This window comes from Tuber melanosporum (assembly GCF_000151645.1).
Source record: "Tuber melanosporum whole genome shotgun sequence assembly, scaffold_20, strain Mel28".
NCBI lineage: Eukaryota > Fungi > Ascomycota > Pezizomycetes > Pezizales > Tuberaceae > Tuber > Tuber melanosporum.
The window spans coordinates 793,556-806,632 of NW_003298864.1; the positions used below are offsets into that span (position 1 = coordinate 793,556).

Here is a 13,077-nt window from a genome sequence, read left to right on the forward strand (position 1 = left end):
ACTAAATCCATGTACCGACAAAACTCTTGTATTTATAGCATATACCACAGAGTCGATAAATGAATCCCAATCAGTCTGTACTTCTTTGTCTGCTATTATTGTGACTTTTAAACCATTGACTAGTAACTGTACATATCGTTCAGACAGTTCAACCAATTGGGGATGCGACTTGGGTGTGGGAAAATGGGAGACATGAAAATCGCGTAATGTCTTCGCAAATTCTCCAGCAATAAAGTGGGTACCATTGTCCGTGTACACCGCACGGGGCCATCCAAATCCTTTAACAATCCCTAGAAGCAATGATACTGCCGATTTTCCTTGGCTGTCGGGAACTGCTTGTGCAAATAGAAAGCTTGTAAAGTAGTCAACAGCAATAACAATATACTTGTTGCTCCTTGGTGTCTCAGGGAACTGGCCAACGAAATCAAAACCCATCATATCAAGAGGTTGTAGATGGATAACAGTCATATGACTGACAGATGGTTTTAGAGGCCCAATCATCTGACAACTAGGACAGGTTGCACAATAGGTATTTGCATCCTTTATTCATGTCGGCCAATAATAGCGGCCAATCAAGCTCCGAGTAAGGATACCAGCTGCAAAATGTCCATGACAGTCATGCAGATGGTAGAGAATTGCTGCTACTCCATCTTGTCATATACAGAAAGCCTCTTTCCCATTTTTCTCGACATATATTAGTCTCTGCCATATTTTCATTGGATTACCCAGTGGATCCAACAAGGTCCCATCTTTTGCTTGCCCCATCAATCGATATGCGGTAGACCTATGTCGAACTGCTTGCCTTTTGCGAGTGCTCAATGGTTCTCCATCCTCATCCAGGAATCCCTCCAGATCTCCAAATAACTTAAAGAATACCACTCCTCCAAACCACCCGTCTTTCAACCACTCTCTCCACTCCTCCATTACTGTCCCCTTTTCTTTCTCCACAACAAATCCCTCTCCACTAAGCTTACAACAATCAACTTCATTCTCATCTCCTGATGACTCGACATATCTCACTCGACTTAAGCCATCTGCCAACACATTCTCCCTACCCGGGACATGTATGTATTCCACATCATATTCTGCTAATCAAACTTGCTATCGGACTATCCTTCCCTGAGTATTAGCTTTTCGTAGTAGTCCCAGAAGTGCTTGGTGGTCCGTATATACCTTAACAGAAAAGGGAGAGCCCAAAACCAGTCAGCGAACCTCTTCCAAGCATCTCAAGACAGCTAAAGCTTCTCGCTCTGTTGTTGAGTATCTTGTCTCAGCTGGTAACAGTCTTTTCGAAATAAACATAATAATTTTCATATGACTTTTTGTTGCTGTAGACATACTTGTTCCGGCAGGACTGCTTGGCAACTGGAAAAGCACACCACCAATTGCATGTAATGATGCATCGGTCATCAGATGGTATTGCTTCGTTTCATCACCACCGTAAACAACATTTTCTACAATAGCTTTCTTGATCGCGCAAAAAGCCTCTTCTTGCTCTGGTTTCCATTGAAATCCACACTCAATCTTTCGGAAACGTCCACGCTTATCCTGCTTTGTCAGGAATCCATTTGATTTGCCATCATCACTTTTATATTGTACTGCTTCCTTCAGTAGCCTTGCATATTCCACTCATCCAGGGATGAATTGACGTAAGAATATTGTCATATAAAGAAATGCTTCCACTTCGGCAAGATTGGTGGACCTGGGGTAGTCACGAATTGCTTTGACCTTATCAAAGGAAGGTCTAAGGTCACTCCCATCACTCTCTTATCCAAGTGGATTGATATTTTCTAGGAAGAAACCTGACTTTGAACCCTTTAATGTAATCCGCGCCCAAAAAAGCCGTGGGAAGTAGTAATTATGAAGAAAGTTGAACAAGGAAATAAAGTCTGTATGTGCTCCAAAGTCGTCATCAACGAAGCACTCAAATGCACTATCTGAACATTGGTTCAAGCAAGGTTCCGGATTCAGTGCCGGAATAGCACCACTGAACAAATCTTTCAATCGTGCATAAGTCCTTGGTGCTCCTGCAAGCCCTTGTCCTATACGAAGATATTGCCATTGCCCATTATGTGTCGAAAATGCAGTCCGGTAAGCATGTTTAGGATCCATCAATACAGCTCAAGATCCAGTGGCTGTATCAGCTTGGAAGTAAATAGAAAATCTGGCCTGCATTAAGTTGTTTATAACTGGCTCAATACGCTTTATTGTATAACTTGATACCATAGTTGCCTTATTGATCGGACAGAATACGTGTACCATCTGTAATCCGCCATCTTTCTTGCATACAAACTTAGTCCTATGTGACTAGGGTGACTCTGAGTGACCTATGATACCTGCCTTTTTGAGCTTTGGTATATTGACTTCCAACCAATCTCGCTCCTCCCTGGTATAGATCTTGTCTTGAGCTCGCCTTGGTCGTGATTCAGGCCATACTAGTATTTGGTGCTCCACCAAATCTGTTACTGGCATATCCTTTAGGTCCTTTGCAAAGACATCTTTCTATGTACACAGTAACAGAATTGCTTTCTTCTTCTCGTCATCTTTTAATTTCTTTCCCAATGAAATCTTTCTTGTCTTAAACCATGCCATGGCTTTCTCATTTTCGTCTTCTTCTTTCAATAGCCGCCTATACTCAATCGGTCATCTCTCAGTCGAGAATTGTAATACTCTCCCAAACAGTTCTTCTTCTGTTTGACATACTTCCACCTGATCGCCTTCATTACCAATCCTCGATTCCTCCACCTCCTTAATTGTTTTCTTTCTATTGAAACCCTTTATTTCTTTCTCATCAGATGTAGTTGTCTCTGCCTTTTTGCTTCCCTTCACCAATCTGCTTCTCCTCTCAGAAGCCTTATTCTTGTCATACTCTTCTGGCACCTCTGGTACCTCCACCTCATCAATAATAGTCTCCTTTACAAGAGACACACAAATCCTACTACACTCCAGACTTTCTTTATGAACTCCCTTTTTCACAATTTTCCTTTTTGTGTCGTGTGAGTTGACTTCACTATTTTTGTAAATACCACCTTCCTCATCTGAGAGAACCTTAGTAGGACCAGACTTCTCCTCATCAAACATACCCAAACCGTCCATCAAACTCAAATTCCAATACCTGGTATGAGATATCTGGTCCTCGCCAACTTCAGTCTTTTCTATTTCAGTGGTATCTACAAACTCTGCCTCATCTTTCTCAATACACATCACACTTTCCAACCTCTCTTTCTTGTTAGCAATAACAGATTCAAAAGTGGTAAACATATCCTCATCCTCATTCACATCATATTCCTGAATATCCTCAAACAACTGTAAACCTTTAAAGTCTTCCTCCATCAACTTCTTCTTTCCTCCAGCCAATCAGCCTACTGTATTAACTGGAGAAGTTAGTTTTCCGAGAGCTTGGAAGCTCCACTATCATCTTCATCATCATCTTCGAATTCTGCCTCAATCTGCTCATCCGCTTCTCTTCTTATTAACTCAGTTAAACGGTTAAAGAATTGATTACCCTCAGATTCCTGCAGCTCCAGCTCTTCTTCTACTTCCGCAGACAACCGGCCCTTTCCCAAAGCTTTATCTCTCAATACAATTGGTACTCGAGGCTGCTGAGTCTTTCCATCTTTACCAATAACTTTCTTATATCCCTCATCTAAAGGTATCTGTACACGCGTGCCATTCCGACCCATAATGTAGTATTTTCCAGTAGCATAATCACCCTTCGCCTTGACTGCTTGGAGCCAGCGCCGACTCAGTAGCAAAGGATATGTAGGACTGTACTCACCAGGAAGAGCATATACTCGCAAATCACATGGTACTCCAGCAATTGTTATCCTCAAATCTGTGCAATAAGAAATCCAGGCCAACACATTTGTTGCAGTATGTATAATCATGCCCTCTGTCCTTACCAACTTTGCATTTATCGACTTCAACAACTGGATTGGCATAAGGTTTACAACCGAACCTGCGTCAACCAAGATTCTTTTAATATGATATTTTCATCGCTTGAGCTCAATAACACCTCTTGTGTATAAGCTTGTAACATTACCAAGATCCCTATCAGTTGCTACCGTAAGAACTCCTTCCTTACCACCACCTGTAGTCTAGATGCCTGTATCCATTAGCACTCTTTTGCCTTTCCCCTTAGGCTTACCTCGTTCGGACCTCTTTGTATGCTCCTGGACTAGCAACCGACAAATATCTTTCTTGACCGCCTGTGCCAAATCAAAAAAAGATCCCCAGTTTAAACCCAAGACTGGAGCATCACAAAATGCTCCAACAAAGTCGAATCTATCCTGACCTACCATCATGCGAATAGGTCTTCACTTTGTCTTTTTGCCTGGCTCCTTCATTGGTTCTGCTCCTGGAGTTACTTCTTCATGTTCCAGAATTCTTTGCCGTTAACTTGCCGGGCCCTCTTCTCCTTCGAACTCTGGTAGCAACTCTTTAAACCGGCGAGTACGCTCTCTAGCCATTACAGGAACTCCCTGCTCCGGAAGGCTATCATCACTATCCTCAGTAATCTCTTCAATAAACACCAGGAGATCCTTACGTTCCTCCGTCACCAGCTTTTCCACTTGAACCTTTACCCCATCCAAAGCCGAAGACATAGCTGCCACCTCCATTGCACTAACTGACTTTTCCTGTTGTTGAGGCTCTATAAACTGTGATGGTTGTAGACCACTACCCCCTGGCAGTCGTATTAGTAGATCCTGCATAAAGTGAACTGCTCTAGCTACTTTATTGAAGTCTCTCAACTTAGGACAATGAGGACAAATATGTCCCTCCTGCCCACAAATATAACAAGTTTGTTTACTACGTGCAGGGTAGTACAACATACCATTTGGTCCAATAATAGGCTCTCTCGAAGGTGTTCCTGTATAAGTTGAACTGGGTGTAATGTGACTTGAAGGCCTATCCATTCTCTCTTCTTGTCGATCTCTCTTAGTTGATAACGCCCCACTCATTACTGGCGAGTAATTTGTATTGCCAAAGTTTTGAACCATTTGACTTGATCGGTATTTTGGAAACTCAGCATGTTGGTTCGTAGAATAACCAGATCTTTGCTGTCAATTGCCGTATTGACCTTGCTGTGGGATATGACTATAAGAACATTCTAAAGCATAGTTATCCAGTGGTATAACATCTTGGTTTTGTCTTAAAGTCATATGTTTATCATCTAAGAAGGGGGGTATCTTAGCCTTCATCAAAGTTTTGACCATTTCCCGCAATTCATCAACATCTTCTCGAATAGAGCTTTCCTTTTGATAGTAATTTCTCTTTCTGGATTTTCTCTTTAATTTTTCCTCAGAATGTCTACCTCTCTTCTCAGATCTCCTAGTAGATCTCTTAGAATACTTGTAATCACTTTCATCATTGGAAACAGAGTAGTTGTCAGAATCCTCAGAGTCCTCGAACTCTTCATCATCACTCTCATCAGAATCATCATCACTCTGTCCCACCTTTCTATAACCTTTTATTTTCAATTGTCTCGCCAACCTCATCACTCCTTTAACAACTTGTGCTGGGCTCTCATTAGAGTTAGATCTCAAGACAGTCAAAATTGCCATCTCCCGGAGATGTTGACTTACCAGCCCATCGATATAGTACTGGATCAAAATCTTATCATATTGTCGTAAATCCTGTGGCTTCCACTGAAGTAATTTAAGAACCTTTTGGGAACAGGCAAACACAGTTTTGTCTCCTTGCTCGATGGTACGCATAATTGAAAGGATATCCTCTTGAGCTTGCCCATCGTATTCGGAATCATGGAACTGCTCAATCAAGGCCTTCATCAAAGCCTCCTCATCCCAGCGAATACTGTCCAGAAGTTGTCGCATAAAATTGCCTGCAACCGATCGAACTGGACAAGTGACATGGATCTGTGCTACTCTCATTCTTCTGGACTGCACTATCTTAACATCAAACTCATCACCCATGGAAGCGAACCAAGATTCCATCCAACTTAAAAGTTCCTTAATACCCAAAGAGCTATTACCAGTAAAGGCAATACGAGGGGATCGTGAATGTGCTATAACTTTAACAGCTGCAGGAAGAGATACCGATCCACTTGATGAACTAGGAAGAACTGGTGATAAGCAATCAAAAAATGTAGGTGGAACGAAATCCCTTTCTAATAGAAGTTGAAACTCAGGACCTGAAGTAGATGGCTCCAAGGCTTTTGACCTTGGAATAGAATACCAGTAACCGTTTCGTTGAAAGTAAAAAGTATTGATGACTTCTGGTGCTGGTGGTGGAGGCCTATCTGACCCCACTTTTTCTTGCTGAAATACTTGGCCTAGACGTTTAGGAATTGGCTCCACCAATGGCAAAGGTGATTGCGAATTCCCTGAAGGTGATGAAGCTGAAGAGTCCAGGATGTCTGCAATGTCCTGTCACACACTCAAAATAGTACCACTTTATCAAAACACAAAAGACTTTAGCAAAAAGAACAAGAACAAACAGTCAAACCGCAAACAGGCCTTGAGGTAAGATGAAACAAGTTGCCAAATTGAACACCAATCCATTTCAGAGCACCAATGTTGGGAGGTCTCCGCTTTCTTCCCTTAGTTGGATGGTGTGTTGGCTGAGTTGTACCTTGTTGGAATAGTTGTTTGATAACCTGACTGGTAAATCGATAAATAGCTTATAGAGAAACTGACTAAAATACCGATGTAGTAAATTTCTTGACACAGGAGAAGCAAACGGGATGAAGTTGAACCCAGTTTGAATGGTGACTGTCCGAGACCAAACTGTTGTGTTGTTGGAGTTGGTTGAACTTGTCTAGCTATGAGGACATGACTGGGCTAGAAATAGAAAAAAAGCACACCCATCGAGACACCTCCTAAACAGGAAATTTTGCAGGGTACAGACCACCCTGTATACACAAACATCCCATCACTTATACCCTAGCCCCACACCGGTACTACAGTAAGCAACCGTACCGGTACCCGTACTTGTAGCGAGACACAGGCACAGGGGAGGTAGCGGTAGTCTACCGGTGGGGAAAGAGTGGATGAGGGCCAGGGAGAAAGCTCTTGCTTTGGTCACGCAGAGGATGGTCAGCTACCAGTACTCGAACTTGTATTTGTACTAGTACAGTAGCAAACAATCCGAGCTTATGCGGCGACTGCTATTGAAAATACCGGCGGTTCGCAAGATACGGGTACACTTGGTCCTCGTGCTAAAGAATTCATTGAGCAGTATCAAACAATTCTTCACCACCATCATCCATAACATTTTCATCCAAACTCCTTCTTTCCCACCGGGTATCATCATTTCCTTCACCCCCTTCCCATTCTCGCAACTCACGATATATGTGTAAGGTTTCTACCCAGCTGTGATAGGGTTATGGTTCTCGAATAGTTTGTACGGTAGCGTACTAGTACACCTTTCCTTCCACGATATTGGTTCCTGACTATCACTTCAACGAGGTTTGCTTATCCTTAGTTCGAAATGGGTATGTTGAGCCCTAACCTTGGCCGTCTCTCTCTGGGCAAACCCCTTGGGACCCCATAAACACGGTGACCAAAGTGTGATACCATTCGGATACAGATGGTTGCGGAGCTACGGACTTTGAACTCAAGAGTTTATATTCTCCTGAACCACAAGTTGGAGTGTTACCTGCTATTCATACAAATGCTAAATTTACTCGTATCTCGGACTTCATGCAGGTAATGTGCCCGGAAGTATCGGCATCCTGTATTATCATCAGTAGTTGGGGAGGGTTGGTGCGAGGCAAATACCGCACTCGAGTACTCGTACTTACACCCTGCAGGACTGTATTATCGGTTCATCTCTCCAATTTGAGTCGTAATCATCTTCAGCTGAAAGGTGCAAGTGTTGTCCTGCGATTGCGGCACACTAAGCAAGATGGGTGGAACCCAAACCTGTATCGGGAGGGATTTCGCCGCGGAGGTTTATGTCAGGAACACAGATACTGGAGCACCGGTACGCACATAGATACCGATATCATAGGCACCTGGCACTAGGGCCCTCAAAATCCGCAGCTTTTTTTGGGCGGGTCTTTTATGGTGTTGTGCTATGGGCCTTGGTGGTGGGTTGCTCTGCGTATTCCACAGTCCGGACTGTGTGTCATAGCTGACTTTCCGACATTCCTTCCTCCCGACATTCCTTGATCTGATCTTGCCTGTATCTCACCAGTTTTATCACACGGCGGAGTGCCGGTTCTTAGGGCGCAAGTACTTGAGGACAGTATTACAAAGGAGGAAGAAGACAAGGGCAGTTGTCCAGCTGAGAAGAAGCCCGAGGTGAAATTTTCTACTGCACGAGCACACCATCCACCAGTCCCTGAGTAACTCAGGGCTTGATGGGGCCCTTGCATCACCCACATTCCAAGATTGCCTACGTCACTCCCCCGCCCATGGAAGTTGGAGCTTAAAGAAAAAGGCTCCCTCACCCCCCCACCCCTCTTTTGAGTCTTGGGCCTCTTTCCCATAATCAGTCTGTCGAAATAATATCTCCGAGCGAAATATGGGGAAATCCAGTAAATATCGTTCTAGTTCACGCTCACCCGAGCGTCGCGATGAGGATGATTATCGTTACGAAAAGCATTCTAAAAAGAGGTACGACGGGGGTTCGGGCCGTGAGTATTCTGGTGACGAGAAGCCTGGTAGGGTCAGAGATGGTGAATATTACCGCGAGAAGGGACATAGGAAACGTGAGAAGGAGGAGAAAAAGGAGAGGAAGCGCAGGGAAAAGGAAAAAGAAGATAGCGGGGAATACGGTAGCCCTGGGCGCCCTCGGAGTCGCGAACGAAGCAGTGAGCGCAGCCGTGAAGAGAGAACGAGGGGATATGGGAATTATGGGTATCCCCCAGCTAACCCTTACGGATACGCAGCACAAGAACAGAATTATCAACCTTCACCTCACGGACAGCATTATGGTGACCAGCCTGGACACGGATACCAAGCTCCACCGCATGAGAGTGGATATCCGGCGACAGGCTCTGAGCACCCAGGTCACCAACCGTCCTCGTACGGACCCGGTGTCTACACTTCGGCCGGGTATCAACCTCCGCCGCCTGCGCAAGGCTACCCACCCGCCTCCCCAGGCTATGGGGGGTTTCAAGGGCCACCAGCACCTCCTCTCTATGCAACGGGAGGCTTCCAAGGATATCCCCCTCCTCCTGGCCCACCCCCCACTTCGCAACAATACGGCGGATATAGCAGCGGAAGTGCACCCTACAGCTATCCTCCACCTCCACCGCAGCAGGAATATGGGGGATACGCGCAAGGAGGGCACGGACAATCGCAGTATCCGGCTCCTCCTCACCAGTCTCCCCACCAACCTCTAAACCACCCCGCTGTCTCACAGGGCGGTCCAGTATATGTATCGTTGCCTCCACCACCAAAAGTCACTGCGGGTGGAGCTACCGCAGGCCAGCACTACAAACCTCAGCATCATTCGGCTCAACAGCAGCAAGCATATTACGGGCACGACTCGGGAACAGTCGACTACCCAACTGGCGGCTCAACAGCTGTTCAATTTGAGAATACTAACCCCGCCAATCCTCATTCCAAACCTTCTGCTGGTTCTGGTGGCTCCGCAGTTTCTGCACTCGAGACCTTTACCGGTGCGCTCACCAGTTCGCTACACTCGTACGCCCGTACTCTTTTCCCTGCCACAAGCGCCCACAAGCCTGTCGCCCAGTATGGTGCCCCGGGCGAGAGCGGAGCCCCGGCTCAGCAAACAGAGAATAGGTTTGACTCGTTTGCCCGGGAAAAGACTGGAAATGGAGTAAAGTGGTATGTTGATGGAAAAGATTATATGTATGCTGTAAGCATTGCCATAGAGAATGCTCATCAGAGCATTTGGATCCTGGACTGTACGTTCTCGAGTTTATCCCAATCATTTTTCGTCAGAGATTAAACTAATATTTCATCGCTAGGGTGGTTGAGTCCTGAGCTCTACCTCCGCCGGCCTCCTAAGCTAAATGAACAATATCGAATCGATGTGATGCTTAAGGCTGCAGCAGAACGCGGAGTTAAGATTAATGTCATCGTGTACAAGGAAGTTACTCAAGCCCTAACACGTAAGTACTTAAAACCTATCCCTTTGCCCTATGTCTCAAACCTCGTTCCCTCAATTCCTTCCCCCAAATCGTTATCCGTTCTTTCCTCTCTTGCCTCGGATGCTGCCCTCCCCTTTGTCTTTGATTCCCTAGAGATGTTAGAAACTAAATATCCCATTTTGCATTCTCGTGAGGCCGGTGGGGTCACCACAGTTAGCTCACATCACACCAAAACATCGCTTGAGAACCTTCACCCCAATATCACTGTATTCAGACATCCCGACCATCTTCCGGATAGGCCAACCATTCAAAGTGACATCTGGAACAAGGTGACTACAGGAACTTATCAGCTAGGAGATGGGCTTAAGGGGTTGTACGGCATGAAGGATGGTGTGACTATGTATTGGGCACACCATGAAAAGCTGTGCCTCGTTGACGGAGAAATTGCATTCATGGGTGGACTGGATTTGTGCTTCGGCCGTTGGGACATGAACCATCACCCAATCGCTGATGCACACCCGAGCGACCTTAGGGCAATTATTTTCCCAGGCCAGGATTATAACAACTCCAGGTGAGTAATCTTTGATTGGTAGTTATGACCGCATACCAACCTATGTTCTATCAAGGTTTATGGATTTCCACACCGTCGACCATTGGGAACAAAACAAGGTCAAGCGCGAGGAGCACTCTAGAATGGGATGGTCTGACGTTGCACTGTCCGTAATCGGTCCTTCTGTGAAGGACCTCCAAAGACATTTCATTGGGCGATGGAATTTCATATACTATAGTAAATACCAAGTGAGGAAACAAGAGAGATTCCAACCGCTTGACGATCGCATACTACATGATAGAGGGCACTACCGACATAAGATAAAAGATAAAGTTCATCATGTTGGAAAGAAGCTCCTCGAAGGTGACGATTATGGCTATGATGAACCGCGGGGCGGTTATGAAGAGGAAAAAGCATACAGTGAGAGGAGACATGACGAAGTGGAGGGCGTACGGTGTCAGATTGTCAGGAGTTCGTCTAAATGGAGTCACGGACTCCCCGCAACAGAGGTGAGCCTCAACTGCTTGTTTTCTAATAGACTTGTGTCCTAACTTATCACAATTTAGCACTCGATTGCACACGCATATATCGAGATAATAAGCGCGGCGACGCACTTTGTCTACATTGAAAACCAGTTCTTCATCACCGCAACAGATGACAAGCAGAACCCCATACTCAACAAGATTGGTCGTGCAATTGTCGATCGAATTCTCCGTGCCGACCGAGAGCACCAGAAATTCAAAATGATAATCGTCATCCCCGCAGTTCCAGCCTTTGCCGGCGACCTTAAGGATGATGGTAGCCTTGGGATCCGGGCAATCATGGAATTCCAATACCGGTCTATCAACAACGACAGAGGCTACTCGATAATGGAGCAAATCGCAAAGGCTGGTGTCGATCCAAAGAAATATATCAGATTCTACAATCTGAGGAGTTACGACCGTATCAACGCTGGCCGTGCAATGGCTGCGGGCGAGGCAAGCTCCGGTGTAAGTTACCCTGCCGCGGCAGAAGGCCACGACCAGCAGGTCGGCGGAACCTATGGAGCTTATGGATACGGCAATGTCGGTGGCGACGAATACAACCGATACCAGCAATCCGCTCCGCGCTCCTCCGTCGGCCCGGAGTGGGACTCGGTCTCCCAATGTTCTATGCTCGGCGGCGGCGACATCCGCTCAGCGCCCTGGGACGGCGACCCCCAGCAAGAACTCGACGCCTTCGTTTCCGAGGAGCTTTACGCGCACTCCAAACTCCTAATAGCAGATGACAGGATTGTAATCTGCGGATCTGCGAACCTAAACGACAGGTCCCAACTCGGCGACCACGACAGCGAGATCGCGATAATAATCGAAGACCCCACACCCCTTCCGTCGCTAATGGATAACAAACCCTACAAAGCCTCGCACTTCGCCGCAACCCTCCGCCGCCAAATCTTCCGAAAACATCTCGGCTTGATCCCCGCCGCGAACCTCACAACCGTGGATGAGAACATGCACCCAGTTCCCATACCGAACATCTACGACTTTGACTCGCAGGAGGACCTGATGGTGACAGACCCACTCTCAGAAACCTTCGAGAACTTCTGGAATTACACTGCACGCGCCAACACCGCTGCCTTCGAAAAGGTCTTCCACGTCGTGCCCACGGATAAAGTGGCGAATTGGAAGGAGTACGACGAGTACTGGGGTAAGCACTTTCGTGTCCCCCCCGGTGAGAATCAGCAGCCGAAGATCAAGTGGGGGCACGTCGTCCGGGATGAGTTCAACCCCGATCCTATGGTTGCAGTTGGTGAGATTAAGGGTGTGCTTGCGACGGTTCGCGGACACCTTGTGGAGATGCCATTGGGGTTTTTGAGGGAGGAGGATATTGCCAAGGAGGGGTTGGGATGTAAGTTTCTTCTCTCTCGTATTGCTTGCAATTGAAGTATGCGAGTACTAATATATGCTTGGGGGCTCAGTAAACGCGATCACAGAGAGTCTGTATACCTAAGATATCTTGTGTTTATGACTATGAGAGGAAGGTGGATATTTATGTTACCAATTAGTTGTGTTTTGTTTATCCAACTCGCTCCTGTACCATCACCGCTCCTCCCAAAGGGGTTGTCTTGCCTTCTCTGCGAAAGTGTGATAGTCCGTGGATAAGTCAGTGCCGTGTATTCCACAGGGAATAAAACCAAAAGCCCGGCAGCCAAACTCGCATGTCGTCACCATGCAAGCCCGGGGCTGGGAGCCAAGCACTGTACTCACTCCAACCTCAATACTCCCACGCGAGCAATCCCCAACCAACATTCTTGACCAGATTGAGCCGTGAGTATTTGTGTCTAAGATGTAATTGATACTCTCCTGCGAAAGGATTGGTACTCGAGTAGCGGAGATGCAAGAGCCGAAGATGTGGAGAAATGAGCGGAGACAAGTTTAGCTTAAAAGCAGCTCTGAAGGAGACGGATGATGATACCGGTAGGTTCATGACATGAGTTACCCACTTCCTTCAAACCCCAGGA

The 13,077-nt window shown here is 46.2% G+C and overlaps 1 protein-coding gene; it reads left to right on the forward strand.

Annotated features, from left to right (window-relative positions):
- Nucleotides 1-8,163: 8,163 nt before the first annotated feature.
- On the forward strand, nucleotides 8,164-12,658 carry GSTUM_00005776001 (uncharacterized protein). XM_002837827.2 has 9 exons: nucleotides 8,164-8,776; nucleotides 8,855-9,841; nucleotides 9,905-10,048; nucleotides 10,241-10,598; nucleotides 10,654-10,814; nucleotides 10,941-11,086; nucleotides 11,144-11,534; nucleotides 11,784-12,464; nucleotides 12,535-12,658. The coding sequence occupies exons 1-9, from the start codon at nucleotides 8,488-8,490 to the stop codon at nucleotides 12,564-12,566; spliced, it is 3,189 nt and encodes a 1,062-aa protein (XP_002837873.1). The 5' UTR covers nucleotides 8,164-8,487; the 3' UTR covers nucleotides 12,567-12,658.
- Nucleotides 12,659-13,077: the final 419 nt, after the last annotated feature.

Coding starts and splice junctions, on each gene's coding strand:
- GSTUM_00005776001 (XM_002837827.2), top strand. CDS start 8,488: ATGGGGAAATCCAGTAAATATCGTTCTAGTTCACGCTCACCCGAGCGT. Junction 9,842..9,904: donor GAGCATTTGGATCCTGGACT/GTACGTTCTCGA, acceptor TTTCATCGCTAG/GGTGGTTGAGTCCTGAGCTC. Junction 11,087..11,143: donor ACGGACTCCCCGCAACAGAG/GTGAGCCTCAAC, acceptor ATCACAATTTAG/CACTCGATTGCACACGCATA.